The 20,962-nt window shown below is 39.8% G+C and overlaps 1 protein-coding gene across 4 annotated transcripts in view; it reads right to left on the minus strand.

The window, feature by feature from the left end:
• Positions 1-8,168, minus strand: part of TTC21B (tetratricopeptide repeat domain 21B) — a 55,085-nt gene extending 46,917 nt beyond the window's left edge. For 2 of the 4 annotated variants that reach the window (XR_011557279.1, XR_011557280.1), the window contains exons 1-4: positions 7,804-8,146; positions 4,840-4,969; positions 3,142-3,252; positions 702-868 (exon numbers count right to left, since the gene is read on the minus strand). Coding sequence is in view for 2 of the 4 variants with exons in the window: in XM_070731698.1 (XP_070587799.1) it covers positions 702-868; positions 3,142-3,252; positions 4,840-4,969; positions 7,804-8,130 (735 nt within the window). In the remaining 2 variants the exon portion in view is untranslated. Of the gene's footprint in view, positions 1-701; positions 869-3,141; positions 3,253-4,093; positions 4,148-4,839; positions 4,970-7,803 lie in introns of those variants that run through there. The other 2 variants (XM_070731698.1, XM_070731699.1) reach the window with 2 other exon arrangements.
• Between the last annotated feature and the right edge of the window lie 12,794 nt (positions 8,169-20,962).

Below are 20,962 nucleotides of genomic sequence, written 5' to 3' on the forward strand. Positions count from 1 at the left end.
TGGAATATTAGCATAACAGAAGTTAATAACAAAGAAAACTAGTTGGTAAAGAAAACATTTAGATTTTCAGGATTCAGCTCCAAAGTGATCCAAGATCTATTGCTGAGTATTTTGAGGCTCCTAAAAAAAGTGGAATACAATATGATACAGAGACAAAGCAATGTGGGAAAATCAGCAAATACATAGGATGCTCCAATTTGTGTGACAAAACTACCACTAGTTACCTCCCCACATATATGTCATTATATCTGCAGGGAACCTCCCCACATATATGTCACTAGTTACCTCCCCACATATATGTCATTATATCTGCAGGGAACATATATCTGCAGGGAACCTCCCCACATATATGTCACTAGTTACCTCCCCACATATATGTCATTATATCTGCAGGGAACATAGCATTTGTAAGCTAAGTGTGAAATACATAGTAATAGCAGAACGTGGACATATTGTATCGTTGGCCATTAGTACATCCCACTTATGGAAGCTGGCCTCCCAAACATTAAACTAAAGGAAAACTACCAGGCTATTTTGTAACAGTACCAATTGTAATTTTGTTTGTACTTCTCAAGTGTTAAGGAAGTTAGTGATAATCCGGCCTGAGATGGAAGATGACCAAGAACATCACGAGACAAATCTGGGAGTCGTCAAATCTTGTTTATAACAAGTACAACACAAAACTATAGGGAATGGCTTACTTCTTTACTGCCATTTGAGATCTTGATCATTCTGTCGATGTATTCACGGGCTTTCTCGTAGCGGCCAATATGCCACAAAAACAATCCTGCAAAATATAAAGCCTCCGGTCCTGCTGTCTTACGATGCTCCTTCAACTTGGCATCAAGATCCATGATAACGTCCCGATCTAAAAAACAACGGAGAAGGAAATAATAATGCTGACTTCAGCAGATTAAAGACTTATTGCAAGATATTACATAACAGCAACCAAAACCTATTAAAAGCAATAAAGTAAATGTGTTCTATAGAGTCATAGAGGAGAACAGCAAATGGCATCAAGCCCAGCCGATGCAGGAAATTCACCAATCTAGTGTACTAAGTATTCTAACAGACAGACATCTATCTACTCTCTGAAAAGCCCATCATTTTTTTCACCATAATGTGCTCTGTTGTTGAATGGCTGAGAAATGTATTTTAGCCATTCTTGAAGATGGCTTTTCATATTCCCCCCCCCCCCACTCCCAAAAATAATCAGTCTCCAGAACCCACTCCATCTTTCTTGTTCTTCTCTTTGTCCTTTTACATTTGCCATATTCTTGAATGGCATCATCCAATATTGAACACAGTAGTCTCCAAGACGTTTGATAAAGGCGTAAAGGCACAATTTCATGTTGACTATGATGCTAGATCTTGCAATTTTTTTGGTACTTCTCAAGTGTTAAGATCTATTAATTAAACTTATACTTCCAATAACTGGTTTGTCACACTGTATTCAGTGATTCAGTTCACGGAGAAAACAGGGTCTCTGCAGACTAAAGAAGACTTTTGACCTGCCACTGTCCACAAGGGGATTTGAAAAAGCATGACAGAAATTGAATTTGAACCTTTACCTATCTGGTGTACTGAAGATATCTCAAACTACAACTTCCACGCTTTGAATCAATGGATGTAAAATTTATTTCCTGGAAATTATGAAGGATAAAACATAGAGGGCATCATCTAAATCCAAACCAGGTAGCTAATTTAGTTAAATACATCATAAAACTGGTCAACCAGTGGCTTAGAAATTGGAAATTATGAGATGGACTATTCATCATTATTCATTTCATTTCATTTCATTTCATTTTATTGGATTTGTATGCCGCCCCTCTCCGTAGACTCGAGGCGCTAACAACAGTAATAAAAACAACGTGCGACAATCCAATACTAAAGAAGCTAAACATCCATGTTAGCATCAACTGAAATGAAATCATCTTCCAGGAGGATTTGAAACCTTCTTCCTACTAATAATTGATAATTTTACAGAAAGCTAATTTCTAATTAGCTGATTATAGAAAAGTTATCTCATATAAATTCATGCTTAAAATATAATATGCTCCTAAACTGTGAGAATCTGGACTTCAATAAAGAAAAGATCATTTTTCTTCAAGTTTGCAAAGGTATCTGGAAGCTATTGGAGGTCAGTTGCCAGAGGCACCCAGTTTCTAGATGCAGTGTGGCAAAGATATTTGCTATGTTGATTGGAAAATAATGTTTACATTATAAAATGTATAAAAGAGTTTTTAGCTGTTTTTTAATATTAGATTTGTTTCCATTGCAACATTGTTATTATTACTGTTGCGAGCCGCCCTGAGTCTTTGGAGAGGGGCGGCATAAAAATCTAATAAATTATTATTATTATTATTATTATTATTATTATTATTATTATTAGTGATGGCACAGTGGTTAAAATGCAGAACTGCAGGCTATTTCTGCTGACTGCCGGCTGACTGCAATTTGGCAGTTTAAATCTCACCAGGCTCAAGGTTGACTCACCCTCCCATCCTTTCAAGGCAGGTAAAATGAGGACCCAGACTGTTGGGGTCATATGTGGACTGTGTAAAACCACTAAGAGAGAGCTGTAAAGCTGTGAAGCGGTATATAAGTCTAAATGCTATTGCTATTTCTATAAAAGAATAGAGAAAATGGCAATGCAACCTATCAGCACTCAAAGAACTTTGTGATAACTGAAAAAGATAAAATAATAACGGAATGGGAGAGGGGTCAGGGAAAGAAAGCCTTGTTAGAAGAATACCAGAGCCGGGGTGGCGCAGCAGGTAGTGTTGTACTGCAGGCCACTGAAGCTGATTGTAGATCTGTAGGTCAGCGGTTCAAATCTCATCACTGGCTCAAGGTTGACTCAGCCTTCCATCCTTCCGAGGTGGGTAAAATGAGGACCCAGATTGTGGGGGCAATATGCTGGCTCTGTTAAAAAGTGCTATTGCTAACATGTTGTAAGGAGAAGGGCGGCATAAAAATCAAATAAATAAAAAATAAATAAAATAATACATGGTTGCTGGTTGAAACAATCTCATTGGGATGGCGAGGTGTGAACATCTCTTTTGTAGTTGAGATCCATTATTATAATTCACCATGTACAAGTATAAAGGTTTTCTGAAAAAAAAAAAAGTGAGACATTACCTGGATTTGGCCTTTTTTTGTGGGCATAGATTATTGCCATCATTGTGCACAGGGACACTTCTTGTTTGTTCTTAATAGATTCAAGACTCAGAAGAGCTTCTTGGATGTGCCCTAGGAGAACAAAATCAATCAGAGTGTAAGTTACATTCATTTCTGTAGCAGCACTTTGGCTTGCCCACCATACCTTCTTCAATGTAATGCTGTAATGAGTAGAAGAGAACAGAACAGAATAACAGAGTTGGAAGGGACCTTGGAGGTCTTCTAGTCCAACCCCTTGCTTAGGTAGGAAACCCTAGACCACTTCAGACAAATGTTAATGCAACATCTTCTTAAAAACACCCAGTGTTGGAGCATTCACAACTTCTGGAGGTAAGCTGTTCTACTGATAAATTGTTCTAACTGTCAGGAAATTTCTCTTTAGTTCTAAGTTGCTTCTCTCCTTGGTTAGTTTCCACCCATTGCTTCTTGTTCTACCCTCAAGTGCTTTGGAGAACAACCTGACTTCTTCTTCTTTGTGGCAACCCCTGAGATATTGGAACACTGCTATCATGCCTTCCCAAGTCTTTCTTTTCATTAAACTAGGCATATCCAGTTCCTACAACCATTCTTCATATGTTTTAGCCCCCAGTCCTCTAATCATCTTTGTTGCTGTTCTCTGCACTCTTTCTAGAGTCTCAACTTTCTTTTTGCATCGTGCAGTATTCCAAGTGTGGCCTTACCAAGGTATTATAAAGTGGCATTAACACTTTACGCGATCTTGATTTTATCACTCTGTTAATGCAGCCTAGAACTGTGTTGGCTTTTTTGGCATCTGCTGCACACTGCTGGCTCATATTTAAATGATAGTCCACTAGGATTCCTAGATCCCTCTCACAGTTACTATTGTTGAGCAAGGTACCACATATACTGTATCTTTGCATTTTGTTTTTCTTGCCTAAATGTAGAGCCTTACTTTTTTCACGACTTTCATTTTGTTAGATAGCGTCCAATGTTCACGTCTGTCAAGATCCTTCTGTATTTTGAGCCTATTTTCTGGAGTGTTGGCTATTCCTGCCAGTTTGGTGTCATCTGCAAATTTGATGATTTCCCCATCTATCCCCTTGTAAAAGTGATTGATGATATTGAAGAGTATCGGCCCTAAAACAGAGCCTTGGAATAATCCACTGCATACTTCCCTCCATGTAGATGCAATTCCAATGAGCACTGTGTGATTGGTCAACTAATTTTGAACCCATCCAATGGTGTAGCTATCTAACCCACATTTTTCTACTTTATCTAGTAGTAGATTATGGTCTACTTTATCCAAATACATTATATCAACAGCATTCCTCTGGTCCACTAATTTTGTCACTTTGTCAAAGAATGCAATAAAATTAGTCTGGCATGATCTGTTTTTGACAAACCCATGTTGGCTTTTAGTTTTTACTTTGTTTGCTTTGCAGTGTTCACTGATTCATTGCTTATCTTTTCCAGTATCTTTGCTGGTATTGAGGTCAGGCTGGTAGATCTGTAGTTTCCTGGACCTATTTTTTCCCCCCTTTTTTGAAGATGGGAACTTTAAAATTTGATTATTTATTATTGCAATCCTATGTGTCCCTTCCTGAAAGGAAGGCCCATGACATTTACTTTGTAGTAAGTATTATCAGATGAATAAATAACACCTGCAAATGTGAAAGAATATAAAAAGTAAAGAATTACCTTCCATCAAAATGCCGTAAGAATGGTAGAAAAGAAACACTGGGTCATTGTCAAATGTCTTCAGGCCTTCGTTGGCAATATTCTGAACATGGCGGAAATAGCCTTCCTGACAGTAGTAATTAATTAAAGCCTGAAAGAAAATTAAGAGATTTGGATTTACACTAGCAAGCAGGGGAATCACACTCCTAAAACAGAGAGAAAGGATTTAGGAGAGTTAATCCCCAAATCTGACAACAATTTCTTTTGCACAGTTTTTTGGTAGTTTTCCCCAAGCTGATGTACTTCCTTCAAGATGCTACAGAATCTACAGATGCTACGAAACTGCAGAATCCTCAAGCCAAGAATTTCCCCACATGATGCCTAGTCTTTTGGCTTCCTGCAGTATTCAAGTATTTAATGATCCCTGTAAAATTTATATGAGTGGCTTGTTGATTTAGCACAGTGGTTCTCAATTATTTTCTGTTATGCCCCCTCCTAGGAAGAAGTAAACATTTCGCACGCCCCCAACTTTCCGCCAGGACTATTGTTTGCAATATTCGGCACATTTTCACTGAAAAAACTCAAGCGGCTCATCAGCATGATTGGGGTGTAATTATCAAAAAGTCATTATGTGAGGTTAGAGGTTTTGGCCTGACAATGTGTTTAAGTGATGCCTTAATTTATTTGGCTTCATGCTGTCCGCTGCCAACATTTTTAGACAGTGTAAAAATACCGGTCTTTCCTTGCCTCCCACCCTAGTCACAGGGAAACCAAGCACACAACATACGCTTCATCATATTTCCTTGTCTTAGCTTTTGGGAGACTTACGTTTGTCTCATTATTTCATTCTTTCTCCTCTTTTCCTTTCATCCCTGTTAAATATTTTTCCAATGGTGTCTCTTAAGGGTTTGTTATCTGTACTTCATATCTTCTGCTCTGTGCTGTGTGCTGTGCAAAAACCACCTATTCCCTGTGGCAAAAAAACCCTTGTTTCTGTGCCACTCCCCCCCCCCCCCCCGGGACCTGCCCCTGGATTTGAGAAGCACTGTTTTAGTGTGTCAAGTATTTTCCAAAGGCTGAGAAAAAGTGACTAGTCCAAAAGTCACCAATGAAGTTGAGAAGGGTTTTGAACCTCTCCAGCCCCAGTGCAATAACTCTAAACCCTGGAAGTTGGGAGTTGTGAACTCAGCACGTTTGAAGGATAACTTACAAAAGGATGGTGTAAAGGAGAAGTCAGTCTTGACTTGATTTGTATTTTTTTCTCTGGCTTTTGACATCTGCATTAAAAATACCGACCCCAACAGTGTTCATGTTTTGCAAGCATTGGAATAATTCTACGAAAGAGGCCTTTTCCCACAGCCAAACTCATAAAACGACAGACAAGTACCTCAGTATCAGCTTTCAAAAACAGTTTAATTTATTGATTTAATTTAATAATCCTATTGCTCTCCTATATCTCCTATTCCTTTCTTCTATTCCTATCTCTTCTTCTGTTCTTTCATTGATATGTTCTATTACTATGTCTTCTTTTCTATTATTTCTTAAATATATTTTACTATGAGTATCTTCTCTATAACCTTCACCATGTATTTTACTATGTGTATATAGATATATACCCACTAAAACCCTCATTGTGTATTGGACAAAATAAATAAATAAATAAAAATAAAATAAATAAATAAAATTTTATTAAATGTATAAGCCGCCCAATTCCTTTCGGACTCTGGGCGGCGTACAACAATCAAGTTTAGACACAAGCAGAAGCAATGCGAGCTGTTCTTGTTTTCTTACTTAGCTGCCTCCAAATTTGCACCCTTTCTCTCCCTAATTGCAATTGCTGCTTCTGGAGAACTAGCAGATCGCCTCACCCGCTACGCTCTTTTGCGGCACGACCGGCGCGACAATTTTCAGGATTTTAACCAGGAATTCTGGGAGTCGTAGTTCCAAGGTAGCCGAAAAGGAAGGAATGTGCGCTCTAGCGCCAGGGGTCTCCAACCTTGGCAACTTGAAGATTTGTGGACTTCAACTCCCAGAATTCCTCCTTTGGGAAAGCAATTTTAAAGGCCCTGGAGAAAAATGAGCAAAGCTGTTTCTTGTTTTGTTTTTGCCGTCCGATGCGGGCGCCGAGGCCAAACCCGGCAAAGAAGCGAATCCGCTCCTCCATAGCAAAACCCAAAGGGCTTTGCAGAACCAGCGGGGAAGGGGCGCCGGGCCTTCCTCGCCCAGCTGCTGCCGGCGTTGTTTTCCTCGGAGTTTAGCGTCTTTCCCTAGAAAGGAGGAAACAACAACGCCGGCAGGGGGGAAAAGGAAAAGCGTCAGGAAACGGGGCCACCATTCCCAGAAAGGAGGAAGGGAGACGCGGGGCGATGTACGGCGGCGAGGAAGTGGGGGATCGTTGCGCGGTGGAAGGAAGGAAGGAAGGAAGGAAGGAAGGAGGCGGAGAGAGGAGGGAGGAAAGGGAGAGGAGGTAGGAAGGGGAGAGGAGGGGGGAAGGGGGAAAGAGGAAGGAAGGAAAAGTAGAGAAGAAACGAAGGAAGGAGAGAGGAAGGCAGGAAGGAGTGGGAGGGATGGAGGGAGGAAAGAAGGAGATAAGAGAGGAAGGAAGGAGAGGAAAGAAGGCGAGAAGGATGGAGGGAGGAAAGAAAGAAAGGGAGAGAGAGGGAGGGAGGGAGGAAAGGGAGAGAAGGAGGGAGGAGGGAGAAAGGAAACTGAGAGGGAGGGGGGGAGGAAAGAAGGAAAAGGATGGAGGGAAGAAAGGGAGAGAAGGAGGGAGAAAGGAAGCAAGGGGAGAGAGACAGGAAAGAAGGAAAGGGAGAGAAGAAAGGAAGGAATGAGAAGGATGGAGGGAAGGGAGAGAAGGAAGGAAGGAAAGAAGGAGAGAAGAGGGAGAAAGAGGAGGAGGAGAGGGAGCGGGGGAAGAAGGAAGGAAAGGAAGGGGAGAAGAGAGAGGGAAGGCGGAAGGAAGGAGCAGAGGTTCCAACCAACCTGCAGGAAAGGGGAATCCATGGCCGCTGAAGAATCCAAGCGGTAGCAACACTCGTTGCCAGTGCAACAGGATGGCCCCAAAACGTCAGCGAAAGGTGGAGCATAAAGCCAGCATAAAGCTTTGCCTTGGAACCGCAGGAGAGGCGGGTGGCGGCAGCAGCAGCTTCTCTTCTTCCCTGGAAATTCCGCAGCGCCTTTCAGCGAGTTAGAAATGCGGGTGCCTCCCGCGGTTCCTTTTGCAGCCGCAGCCGAAGGATGCTCGACCGAGCTCCCCTCTGCGGGGTCGTTGAATGGCTCGCTGCCCCGAAAAGCCCACCCGCCGCCCATTCTCTGTGAACCGGATCCGCTCAATTCCGCCCCCCTTCTCCCCCCTCCCCAACGCGCAGCGAAACAGAAGGAAGTCGAGCCTTCCCCCCAGCCCTTTTTTAGGGTTCTGGACCTCCTGCGCGGGATCCTATCCCTCGAACGGTGCGTGAGATGGGGTTGCCGTCAAGTTTCTTCAGTTGGGTGCGTGTTGCACACAAAGGCGGCGGCGTTTGGTTGTCGTTTAAGTGCGCTAATCTAGTGATCTATGATCCCGCTTTATAGAGCGCTGTTGAGACCACATTTAGAAGATTGATTGATTGATTGATTGATTGATTTTGTCCAATACATAATGAGGGTTTTAGGAGGTATACACATAGTAAAATACATAATGAAGGTTATAGAGGATATACTCATAGTAAAATATATCTAAGAAAGAAGAGAAGATATAGAAATAAAATATATAGGAATACTGTGTTCAGTTCTGGAGACCTCACCTACAAAAAGATACTGTATTGATAAAATATCTTATGAAAAATGGTGGAAGATCTTAAGCATAAAACTTATCAGGCAAGGCTTAATGAACTCAATCTATAGTCTGGAGGACAGAAGGGAAAGGGACATGATCGAAACATTTAAATATGTCAAAGGGTTAAATAAGGTTCAGGAGGGAAGTGTTTTTAATAGGGAAGTGAACACAAGAACAAGGGGACACAATCTGAGGTTAGTTGGGGGAAACACCAGAAGCAACATGAGAAAATATTATTTTACTGAAAGAGTAGTAGATGCTTGGAACAAACGTCCAGCAGTAAAAACTTCCAGTGGTTGGTAAATGCACAGTAACTGAATTTAAACATGCCTGGAATAAACATATATCCATCCTAAAATAAAATACAGGATATAAAGTATAAGGGCAGACTAGATGGACCATGAGGTCTTTTTCTGCCGTCAATCTTCTATGTATCTATGATCTTAATTGCTTCCATGGGCATTTTAAGACTATTGTTTTTAAAGCCAAAAGATACCTAAGAATGACAGGATGCCTTATCTTTTTCTTGCCTAAGAGGAGGCGCCGCATCTAAGCTGTTTGATTTATGCTCCCTCGAGTCGTTGAGATTTTTAAGCAGCAGCATGGATTTCCTCCTAGCCTGGTCCCTTCAACTCTTCCACTGGTACACTTAAGTTACATCTTCTCTGTCATTCCGCCTCTGCCAGCAACATACTTTTTTTCCAGAGATTCTCAAAATTGTCCGAAATAGGATAATTTGAGCCTGATCATTTGCAAGCGCTATAAGCGCGTTTATTCAAATGTAATTGTTCAAACTTGACTGGTTGAAGCTGGGGTCCCAAACACAATCTTTATGAGCATCAAATATGTATACCTCTCCCTTGGCACACTCCAAAATCTATTCTCTGTCTAATTTGCTGCTGTTAGTTCCTGAATGATATTTTATTCTGATTAATTGTAAAATATAGCCACTTCACAGTTAATGAATTATAACTTCCCCATTTGTTATTGTCGCGTCCTCCGGAGATTTATATGGCTCTTCAGAAAATCTTTGAAAGCCTAATTGTTTCCCTGGGTTTTATGTAAGGATGGCTATTAATTTCACTTAGGATTGTATGCCTGGTGAATGGTCTTTTTGGGGTGCACATGGTTTGAGCTCTCACTGTTTTATTGTATTACATTTTATTGTAAGCTGCCTGGAGTTGTATGGAATTGGGCAGCCTCTACATCTAATCAATGCATGCACTTTGCCATACATTCATTTATTGGGTGGAATTGATCTGGGTGTTGTAGAGTTGAGGGGGGGAAGTGAGCTGATGCTACATGGTAGAGTACGAGACACCACGAGATGCACATCCTACCTGACATTTGTAACTCCGTTGCATTCCTCGGTATTGTGTCCAGGGCAGCCCGTTCTAAAAGAAAACTTCTCCCGAGTTCGAGAAACTTGATTGAACTTGCAAGACGTTTTCTTTTATAATGGGCTTCTCTAGATACAACGCCAAGGAATGTGACGGAGCTACCAGTGTAGGTAGGATACCTGTCCAGCCTCCACTGCGCTCTGCTCCGGCTCACCCAAACGGTCACTCCCAAATTGCATGCCACCATGAGACACGCATCCTACCTGACACACTCCATTGTGTTCCTCGGTGTTGCACCCAGGGCAGCCCGTTTTAAAAGAAAACATCTCACGAGTTCTCTGGACACAACACCGAGAAACACGATGGAGCTTACAACTGTTAGGTAGGATGTCCGTCTCACGGCCCACCCAGCCCTTGCTCAACCAATCTTTTAAAAAGCTGTGTATTTTGCAAGCTTTGTTTCCCTAAAGAGACCAGCCAACAGAGCTGTTAACCTCCAGTAAAACACCCATCTCATGGCCCATTCAGCCCTCACTGGGAAAATCGGCAAGTGAGCCACTGAGTGGACATGGGCAGTGGTGCAAGGACAGGACAGGAGAACCACCTGCTGCCCCCCTGGCCCCTCTTAGCATTCTCCTGCCACCACTCTTGCCTCTTAGTGTCCCCTAAGGCATCCCCCAGGACAGGGGTAGACAAACTTGGCTCTTCTATGACATGCGGACTTCAATTCCCAGAATACCTAAGCTAGCATGATTGGCTCAAGAATTCTGGGAGTTGAAGTCCACAGGTCATAGAAAAGCCAGGTTTGCCTACCCGTGCCCCAGGGGACTGTACTGCCCACTTTGAGAACCACTGGTCTAGAAAGTTTATTTATTTATTGGACTTGTATGCCGGCCGTGGACTTGGGACAGCTGTGTTGTTCTGTGTGGTAGTACTGATGTTTCATTTTGCCTTTTTTGCTGTCAAAAAACAGAAGGGAGAAATCGATTATGTGCCATCAAGCTGCTTTTAAAACCTAGAATGATTTCACCGTATCCTGGTCTTTCAGATCTTCCAGCAGTGCCATTCATTACCACTGTAACTGAGTCCATCCACCTTGTTGTCAGTTGTTGTCTTATGTCTCCTTCCCAGTATGAGAGATTTTTCCAGAGGTCTTTACACAATGTATTCAAAGTAGAATAATTCAAGCCTGGTTATTTGTGCCTCAAGTGAGAACTTGAGTTGTTTTGCTCAATAACCCATTGGTTTGTTCTTGGCTTTCCACAGTATTCTCAGGTGTCTTCTCCAACACCAAAGTTCATAAGTGCTAATAAACTATCTTCCTCTTCAAAGCCCAACATTAGCTTCCTTAGAGAGAGAAAGGTAATAACTCTACTAAAATAACATTAATGTCCTACAATAGTCCCTTCCTGAAGTCCAAGAGTGCAAAAACAGTACAATGGGCAAACCGGAAGTTTGGAAAAAGAGACTTCCAGTTTGCCCGTTGTGCTGTTTTTTGCACTCTGGGGCTTTGCGAAGCTTCCATGAAGCCTCTGGAGTACAAAAAAACACAATAGCCAAACGAGAAGTACGTTTTTCCAAACTTTCGGATTGCCCGCTTGGCCGTTTTTTCACCATCCCAAGTTTCAGTGAGGCCTGTGCGCATGCGCAGGGACGGAGGGTGTTGAACCTATGTGCAGGGGCAATGCAAGGAGTTGTGCATGCATGGGTGGAAAGGGAATGGGTGTGGGCACATGTGCACATGCTAGCACACGCACATACACCCTTTTGGCGTGTGAACTAAAAACGGTTTGCCATCACTGGCCTAGGTTATCAGCAGATATCTTTTGCTCTGGAGCAAATGTACTCCCCCCAGATATCAGAGTTGCCCCCACCCTCCTTGCCTTTCGTAAGCTCCTTAAGACCCACCTTTGTGGTCAGGCATGGAGGAATTGAGATATTCCCTTCCCCCTAGGCTTATAAAAATTTGTGTATGGTATGTCTGTATGTATGATTGGTTTCTTAAATTGGGGTTTCTTTTTAAATTAACTTAAATATTAGATTTGTTTATATTGTTTTATTACTGTTGTTAGCCGCCCCGAGTCTATGGAGAGGGGCGGCATACAAATTTGATAAATAATCAAATAAAAAAAATAAAAAATAAATAAATAAATAAATAAATATTCCTCCTTCTCCACTCCTCCTCAAAGCAGGGTTGATGGATGCTCATTGCAATTTGATTAAAATAAACATAGGGGTTGCAATGGGGAGAGGAAATTACTCTGTTTATTTCCACAGACAGACATAATTCTGGCTCATGACAATGTATTTCTTAGCAAAGAAAAACAAGACTCCTGGCCATAGAAAATCAATATACTGTAACTTTTTTCCTCCCATGAACCCTTATTTTCAATTGAGGGAAGTTTGTATTTTTTCTTGGGCAGAGCAGAACTCCTGCTGTATGTGGTCTACAGACAGATTTTTCATTCTGAAAACAAACCCTAATCAATTAATAATCAATAAAATTGTTTTAATTCATACTTAGTGCAATATTTCCTTCCCCGCCCCCCTCAACCAGTATGGAAATATTTTTATCTTGGTAATATTTTAAAAAAAAAACATCTTTCAAAAAGGGACAATTTCTCAGATCTAGTCAGGCAAAAATTACCTTATATTTAATTTGCAGTTTTACGCATTCTTTAGAGCATTTTTTAAATTTAATAATTGTTATTTCCAGTTCTAGTATACGTAGTTCTTGGCTTATGACCACAGTTCCATTGTTAATGTTAAGCAAAGCAATTGTTAAGTGAGTTACGCCCCATTTTATCTTTTTTGCCATATTTGTTAAGCAAATCACTACAGTTGTTAAATGAATTATGTGGTTATTAGGAAAATCTGGCTTCCCCTATTGACTTTGCCTGTTGAAAGGATGCAGGGAAAATAGCAAATGGTGATCACATGATCCTAGAACCATGCAGCTATCATATATACATGCTAGTTGCTTAGTCCTTAATTTTGATCACTAGACTATGGGGCTGCTGCAACAATTGTTTGAAAACTAGTCATAAGTTTCATTTTTCAGGCACATTGTAATTGTCACTGAATAGCTGTAGGCTAATAGCAATATATGAAGGCACTACTTTCAGGCAATCATTAAAGTAGCGGTTGTTATTTTGGCAAATAATGTGAACTAGTTTCCAATATATACAGTCTCTAGCTAGGAGGAAAAGACTTTGTTTTTGTTTTTTAAAAAATCTACTTTCCTGTATTGCACATGAATTGCATATTTCTGTTAAATATTTAACTACAGTAAACGTGGCCAAGCACAAAAACAGACATAATTCAACAGAACTGGCAGAAAATACATGATGGCAAGAAATATATTTAATTAATCTATTAGTCTCAGATATAATACCCTGATACATTTGTTCTAATAAATTTTGACACATTAAGTACCAGTTTTCAAAAATGCAGGATCCATACTTAAGTTGATACAATCTTTCTATTTTGGGGATTGATGATGGCCCAAAATCACTGTTCATGATGTTGACGGATACACATTTTCAGAAGATAATGTAGTGACATTTCTCACTATAGCATATGCTTTAATTATTGCCTGGATTTACATGTCCCTGGGGAAGTAGGATTACCTTTGAATTGTGCACAAATGCGGGACCTCCGGCTGATGTCCCAGAGAGATCAGACGTAAGGTGCGGGTCTCCGTGCTCCCATGCCAAGTTCTTCCTGCTAGAAGACTCCGAAGTTGGTGTAAAAATATAGGAAAAGAAATAGATATAGATACATGGGAAAAGGTCTGGACATATAACTGGAAGATAACTAAATCAGTTTCTTTTAAAGAAAATCAAATACAGATGTCTTATAGATGGCATTTGCCACCAAATAGAATCTCAAAAATGTTCCCAAATACATCCCCTAATTGTTGGAAATGTAAAAAAGAAATTGGTACGTACTTTCATTTATGGTGGACGTGTCCGAAAGCAAAGATTTATTGGAACAAAGTAGAAAAATGGTTAAGAGAAATAACACAACAAGAAATTAAGAAGACCCCAGAATTCTTTTTATTGGGTATTACAAAGGATAAATATAAAGAAGAAATATTTTATTTAATAAATCATATTCTAGTTGCTGCAAGAATTCTTTGCACAAAAATGGAAAGATGTGGAAATTCCTAAGGATGATGAGGTTTTTAGTAAGATTATGCAATGCACAGAATTAGATATGATGACGAGGCGGTTGAATAAATAAATAAACAAACAGAATTTTATAAAACTTGGCAAAAAGTTTATTGTTGGTGGAATAAAAGAAATGTTTAATGATGTTGAAGTACAGAGTTAGTTAAATGTTTTAGATATATAATATATTATATTAAGAAATATTATAGAGATGTTTTACTTTTCTGATCTGATCTAAATAATAATCAACCTTTCTTTTCTGTATTAAGATGACTTCAATACTGAGCGGAGCAATTGTAGCTCCTTTTCATGTTATGTGTTATGTTTTGTCTATTTTATGTTGGTTTGTCTTGCTATGTCTTATTATTTTGAAAATAATAAAAATATTTTTTTTTTAAAAAAGAAGGCTCCGAAAGATGCTAAAACCACCCTGTAGGGGTGGTGAATTAAAGAGGAGTGCCCTGCAGATCATGGAGAGCTGCAACTCTCCTGCTTGCCCCAGGGCTTATTTCCTCTCATCCACGACAAGAAGAGGCAGCCATCATGGCTGCCATGAAGCTGGGATAGCTGAGGCAACAAAGAAATGTACAGAAGCAGTATAAATGAATAATGACTGGAGCTGGGTGAAAAGATTCCTTTTGTATTTAGACCCTAACTTTAAAAGGAAAAAAAGTATGAAAATCCAGGAAAAGTGACTCTTAGAATTATTTCTTAAAGCAGCAAATATTCATATAGAAAAAAATCTGAGACCCGAAAGAAAGGAACTAAGGGGAGAAAAACAAAAGAACTTTTAAAACACAGAAAATTAGACTTTTAATTGGGTGGGTGTGGTTCTGGAAAGGCATTATAAAATGCTGGAACTATCTATTTGATTAACTGACTTTGCTCCCATAAATTGAATTAAATTTGGATTAATCGATTTGTTAAACTCAAATTAATGTTGAAACGTAAGCTGAGGGTACCATCTACTGGTGAATGGAAAATATACCCTACCTCCACAAGCCTGCAAAATCTCTGATAAGAGAGATAAAGGACATTCACCTGGAGGACGGTGGTGATACTCACTGTTGTATAACTATCTACTTTATGATTACTGGACTCTATTGTGAGAATAACGAAGACCTTTAAGTGAGGTAAAGTGACTTTTGATTTTTGGAAAGCTGCCTGGACCACTTAAATGGAGCAGATTAATAATCCTCAGATGTAAAGAACTATTACTATTGAACTTTCTGATGAGCAACATTGGACCTGAATATTTTGTTTTTGGATGAGTAAAAGCTGAACTTACCCAAGTAAAAGAAGATGCTCCATCAGAGGAAAATGAGTGAGATTTCAAAAGAAATGTTGATGTTTCAAAGCATTAGGGATACTATGACAAAGAATCGCAGACAGATGAAAAATCTAGTGCAACACATAAATGAGAAAATAAAAAATATCCTACAACTAGTAATGAATGAAGATTGAAGAGTCCAGGAAAGAGAGGAGACAACAGAAAGAATTGAGGAAAAGATAGAACAGACAAATCAGCAAATAAAGCAAGTACAGTGGTACCCTTGCCTAAGAATGCCTCTACTTAAAATCGTTTTTAGATAAAAACCGGGTGTTCAAGATTTTTTTGTCTCTTCTCAAGATCCATTTTCTACTTAAGAATCCGAGCCTGGAAAAAATTCCCAGGATATTTGAGAGTGGCACGAAGGCCCAGCTAATTTCCTGCCATTCCCCCTTTAATCCCGGCCATCTTGAGCTTTTCTGGACTGCTAGAGGAGCCCTTCTGTGGCACTTAAAGAGGCTTTGGCAGTTCAGAGTGAACAAACCATCTTCCTTTCTCTGGGCACACAGAGAGGGAATAAACCTCTGCCAACTCCCAGAGAAAAGAAATGCTCCCTTTGCTCTGGAGGACAGAAGGAAAAGGGGGGACATGATCGAAACATTTAAATATATTAAAGGGTTAAATAAGGTCCAGGAGGGAAGTGTTTTTAATAGGAAAGTGAACACAAGAACAAGGGGACACAATCTGAGGTTAGTTGGGGGAAAGATCAAAAGCAACATGAGAAAATATTATTTTACTGAAAGAGTAGTAGATCCTTGGAACAAACTTCCAGCAGACGTGGTAGATAAATCCACAGTAACTGAATTTAAACATGCCTGGGATAAACATATATCCATCCTAAGATAAAATACAGAAAATAGTATAAGGGCAGACTAGATGGACCATGGGGTCTTTTTCTGCCGTCAGACTTCTATGTTTCTATGTTTCTATGCTCTGGGCAGCCCAGAACAAATGGAGCATTTTCCTTTCTGTGGGCACTTGGAGAGGGAATCAACCACTTCACCGTGGTGACTCCCTCGCACTGCCTCCCATATACCTGGCATGCGGTTGCCTCCCAGAGCATCTGGGCATGGAAAGGCAAAAGGGGGTGCTTCGCCCCAGCTGGATCAACTCGGCTTCAACCAAACCGAGGAGTCACCACAGTGAAGGAAAGGCGCCTCTCGCCCACCTGGGTTTCTCTCTCTGGCACAGTGTATGGGAGGCAGCCTCACGCCAGGTGTATGTGAGGCACGTGCTCCTCCTCGCTGCCTCAGAGGCCCTCTTTTTTAAAAAAACCCTTAGTTTTGGATTTTTAAAATTCCCCTCCCCTCACCTTTTTCCTTTGGCAGCAATTGTCCTCCTTCTCTTCCTCCTCCTCCTCCTCCCACCCAAATTCCAAACTTTTATTTCTGTCCTAATGGGTTTGCACACATTATTGTGTGTGTATTCATCACGGAACAAATTAAATTCTTAAGTAGAGGTACCACTGTAAATGAGAAGGAGAAGACAATAAAGATAATAATGATTGATGAAATAAACCAAGGAAAAATATTTTAAGAGATTTAAAAATAGAATCAGATAATTGGGAAGATACTTTTGAATGGCTTAGGTGGACACTCTGGAGACCTGGCAGCTTAGGGGGATAGAGATGAGAGAAATATTCAGACTGAATTGTGAAGATGCAGATACTGGTCGAGGCAAAGATCTAAGAGGAGTATGGGAGGCAAACTAAAAAACGAGTAAGAATTGAAGTATTAAAATGGACATGATGGATAGAAAGAAAATATATATACAGTGGTACCTCTAGTTACGAACTTAATTCGTTCCATGATCAGGTTTTTAAATAGAAAAGTTTGTACGAAGAAGCAATTTTTCCAATAGGAATCAATGTAAAAGCAAATAATGCATGCAATTGGGAAAACCACAGGGAAGGTGGAGGCCCTGTTTCCTCCCACGAGATTCCTAGAGAGGCCCCACAGAGGCTTCTCCCTGCCTTTTCTGGTTACAGTTTCGGAGGCTCGGGTTTGTAAGTGGAAAATGGTTCTTGAGAAGAGGCAAAAAAATCTTGAACACCCGGTTCTTATCTAGAAAAGTTCAAAAGCAGAGGCATTCTTAGAGGCACCACTGTATATTGTAATATAATTATGCCCTGATTAAAAACTAGAATGGAGGTATAAATAAGAATGCACACTTTTATATAAAGCAATAGTTAGATGGAAAGATTGGAGGTTGAAAGAGACCAAATAATGAAAGACTATGTCTTAATATAACAATGTGCATTAACACTAGGATTAGTAGTGGGGGCCTGATTATTAGCTATAATAGAGGTAGAAATAAGAAATAGGGGGTATATCAGCATATATAATTTTTACATAATAGAATATAACAATAACTAGATGGAAAGATTAGAGGCTGATACTATTTCTATGTATGTTTAAATAGTATCATTGGCATTAAAATGGAATGTTGAAATATTGAACTATTACTTTAAAACAAACATGTAGATTAATACTAGGATTACATAAATTTGATTAATGTAAAAAATATTATTAATATTATTGTTACTTGTATCAAAATGAATTATACCCAGAGGCCACACTGTTCATGTATTGATATTGATGTACAGTGGTACCTCGGTTCTCGACCACAATTCATTCCAGAAGTGTGGTTGAGAACCGATTTGGTCGAGTACCGAATTAATTTATCCCATAGGAAATAATGGAAATGGGTTTAATTGGTTTCCAGCCCCTATTTCCTTTATTTCCTATGGGATAAAGATCTGAGGAGTTCTATAATCTAAGCACTCCAAGCTGTAGGAAGGGTGGGGGCAGCTGCAATACTGGCAGTTTCGGGGGGGGCTCCTTTCCTCAGTGGTTCGTCTTGTTCCCTTTAAGCAGCTACACCAACTTTCTCCTTCCTGATGGTGGCAGCGGCGGCGGCAGCGGCTTTCCTTCGAGCAGCAGCAGCGCCGGGAACGTCACATGAGAAAGGGAAGCTGCTGACGTTCCTGGCGCTGCTGCTGCTCGAAGGAAAGCCGCCACCACCGTCGGGAAGGAGAAAGTTGGTGCAGCTGCTTAAAGGGAATAAGACGAACCACCGAGGAAAGGAGGCTCCCGAAGCTGCTGGCATTGCAGCCGCCCCCACCCTTCCTACAGCTTGGAGCGCTTAGACTAGAGACTGGGAGGCTGTTTAGTGGGTGGCCAGGATGGGCGTGTCGGATTCCGACTCCCATTCCGTCTCACCCCGTCCCCTCAGATCTTGTAGCATTTCGGATAATAAAAATATTCTGTGGCTGTTCGGTATCCGGATTTTTGTTCAGATACCGAAGCAAATTTTTGCTGAAAATTTTGTTCGGTATCTGAAATGTACGAGAACCAAAGTGTTCGAGAACCGAGGTACCACTGTATATTTTAAAATAAAAATCCAATAAAACTTAAAATAAATAAATAAATAAATTGTGCACAAATACAAGCACCTTCCATTTTTATTTTCAAAGATGTTTTTGGTATCAGCTTTTCATTTAAAAGAACTTTTAAAATCTAAAGGTTAGGTGGAGCAAAGAGTTTGGGGGATGCCAAGAAGTCTCATGGATAGGCTGATATCCATAGGCACAAATGAAGGAGCGCAAGGATGGTGAGTGATGATACAGCTTTCCATCTTGAAGCAAGTAAGTGATGGCCTGGGACTGTTTCGTGCTTGAAATGATTATCATGATCTGTGGAAACTGAATACATCATCTTTAGTGTTGGATTCGGGGAACCACATACATGATACTAAACGCTTCCATGCAATTTCTGTGTTCTCCTCTTTCATAGAACAAACTTTCTAATATTGGTGGAACTTTGTTCCATGTAAGCATGATTTATTAACATTTTAGTTACATTCTTATGACAGAGATTAAACTTCATGTTTATTTTATAGATGAAAAATAACCAAGGAAATTACAATAAAAAAGTAATCTTTATTATTTTTGGACATTGGTAATTATGTATAACATTATTGAGAATATTAGTAGCATTTCCTGCATGCAATTCAACAATACAATAAGTTGATAGTTTATTAAAAGAAAGCATCTATATTTAACATATATAAGAAACATAAAATTTCTGGATGTATTTGGTTATATAATTTTGCTATTCTTTTCTGTGAAAAAATACCGATATATTAGCAATGATTCTAAAGCATGGAATCAAAGAAATATCCACAGTTAGCATTAAATAATTCCAGGAAAAACATTGTGTTTCTGAGGGGAAAAATGCTACATTTTCTGATGCAGGCATAGCTGAAAATATTAAACCAAATCTTATATCCTTTTCTTACAGCAAAGAATAGCTGTTTGGAAGCTAGCAAAATTGGGATATTTCTTTCACAAATCATTGAATTATTGCATCTTGAAAATATTAGCAAGTACAATTTAAAAAGCAGAAAGCTACAATTACCCGTCTCTTCTTCATTTCTTGTTTTCTGGTATTCTTTCATGAAAAAGTGCTATGGAAAGAATTTAACTTAAAAGGCTGCAATATCAACCTGAAGATAAAATTCTTTCTTATTTTATGTACAGAATGCTCAAAAATAACACAACTTGATCTTTACACTATTTATATTTCCTTATAAAATTCTACCCACATTATTTTCAACAGGTTTAGGCATTTGCAGTATACTCTGTACAGTTTGGCTATACATCGGATTCGTTAACTTAAAATGTTAAAATGTCAAACAAAAGAAAAATGTTTCTCCAATATTGCTTAATGATAGGAGGGGATGAGGTCTTGTTGAACTCTTTTTTTTCCCACTTTACCTCTGACATTTGGCTCCCTGTATTTAAGATTCTGGCCAGTCTAAAGAAGAGAAGCGTAGGCAATATAAACATGCATTGATTGAATCCAAACTACCTATATTGGTACAGAATACATCGTTTTACCTGCTGAAAGCTTGCACACTAAACTTATTGTGGTACATACATAATGTGCTCGGATCATTATTCAGTTGCTCAAACGTGCACCACAAGTAAAGGGCTATTTACACAACAGAGGGCTCTTCATTAGACACACATGTTGGCAACCCTGCTGAGAGCTGAAGATGGCTAAACAATATTGCCGGAGAAAAGAAAAATGTAAACGTATTATAATGGAGTTGGGGGTCTGTTCGGGACCGGTGGGGAAGAGAGGATGGTTGGAGGTCGCAGTGATGTAAATGACACCACGTAAGATAAGACAAACAACCAAGACATAAAACCAGTAATTTCTGACTCCAGTTCTTGTGAGATTTAATTGTCTGTGCAAAAATAATCCATTTGGTTTATTGTTGGTTAGGCACCTCAACATGGAACATTCCTTCAGGGTTAACAGAGTTGTTGGAAACCTGTTGCTCTTCCTAACCAAATGCTTTTTTCCCCCATGCGTGATTGAGAAGTGCAGCATGCCTCCATGCAAATCTTTTTGGTGTGCATATAAGAGAGTCATAACATAGAACACCTGGGCCTCATACTGGTAATTGACTACTTATC

This window comes from Erythrolamprus reginae, chromosome 1 (genome assembly GCF_031021105.1).
Source record: "Erythrolamprus reginae isolate rEryReg1 chromosome 1, rEryReg1.hap1, whole genome shotgun sequence".
NCBI lineage: Eukaryota > Metazoa > Chordata > Lepidosauria > Squamata > Dipsadidae > Erythrolamprus > Erythrolamprus reginae.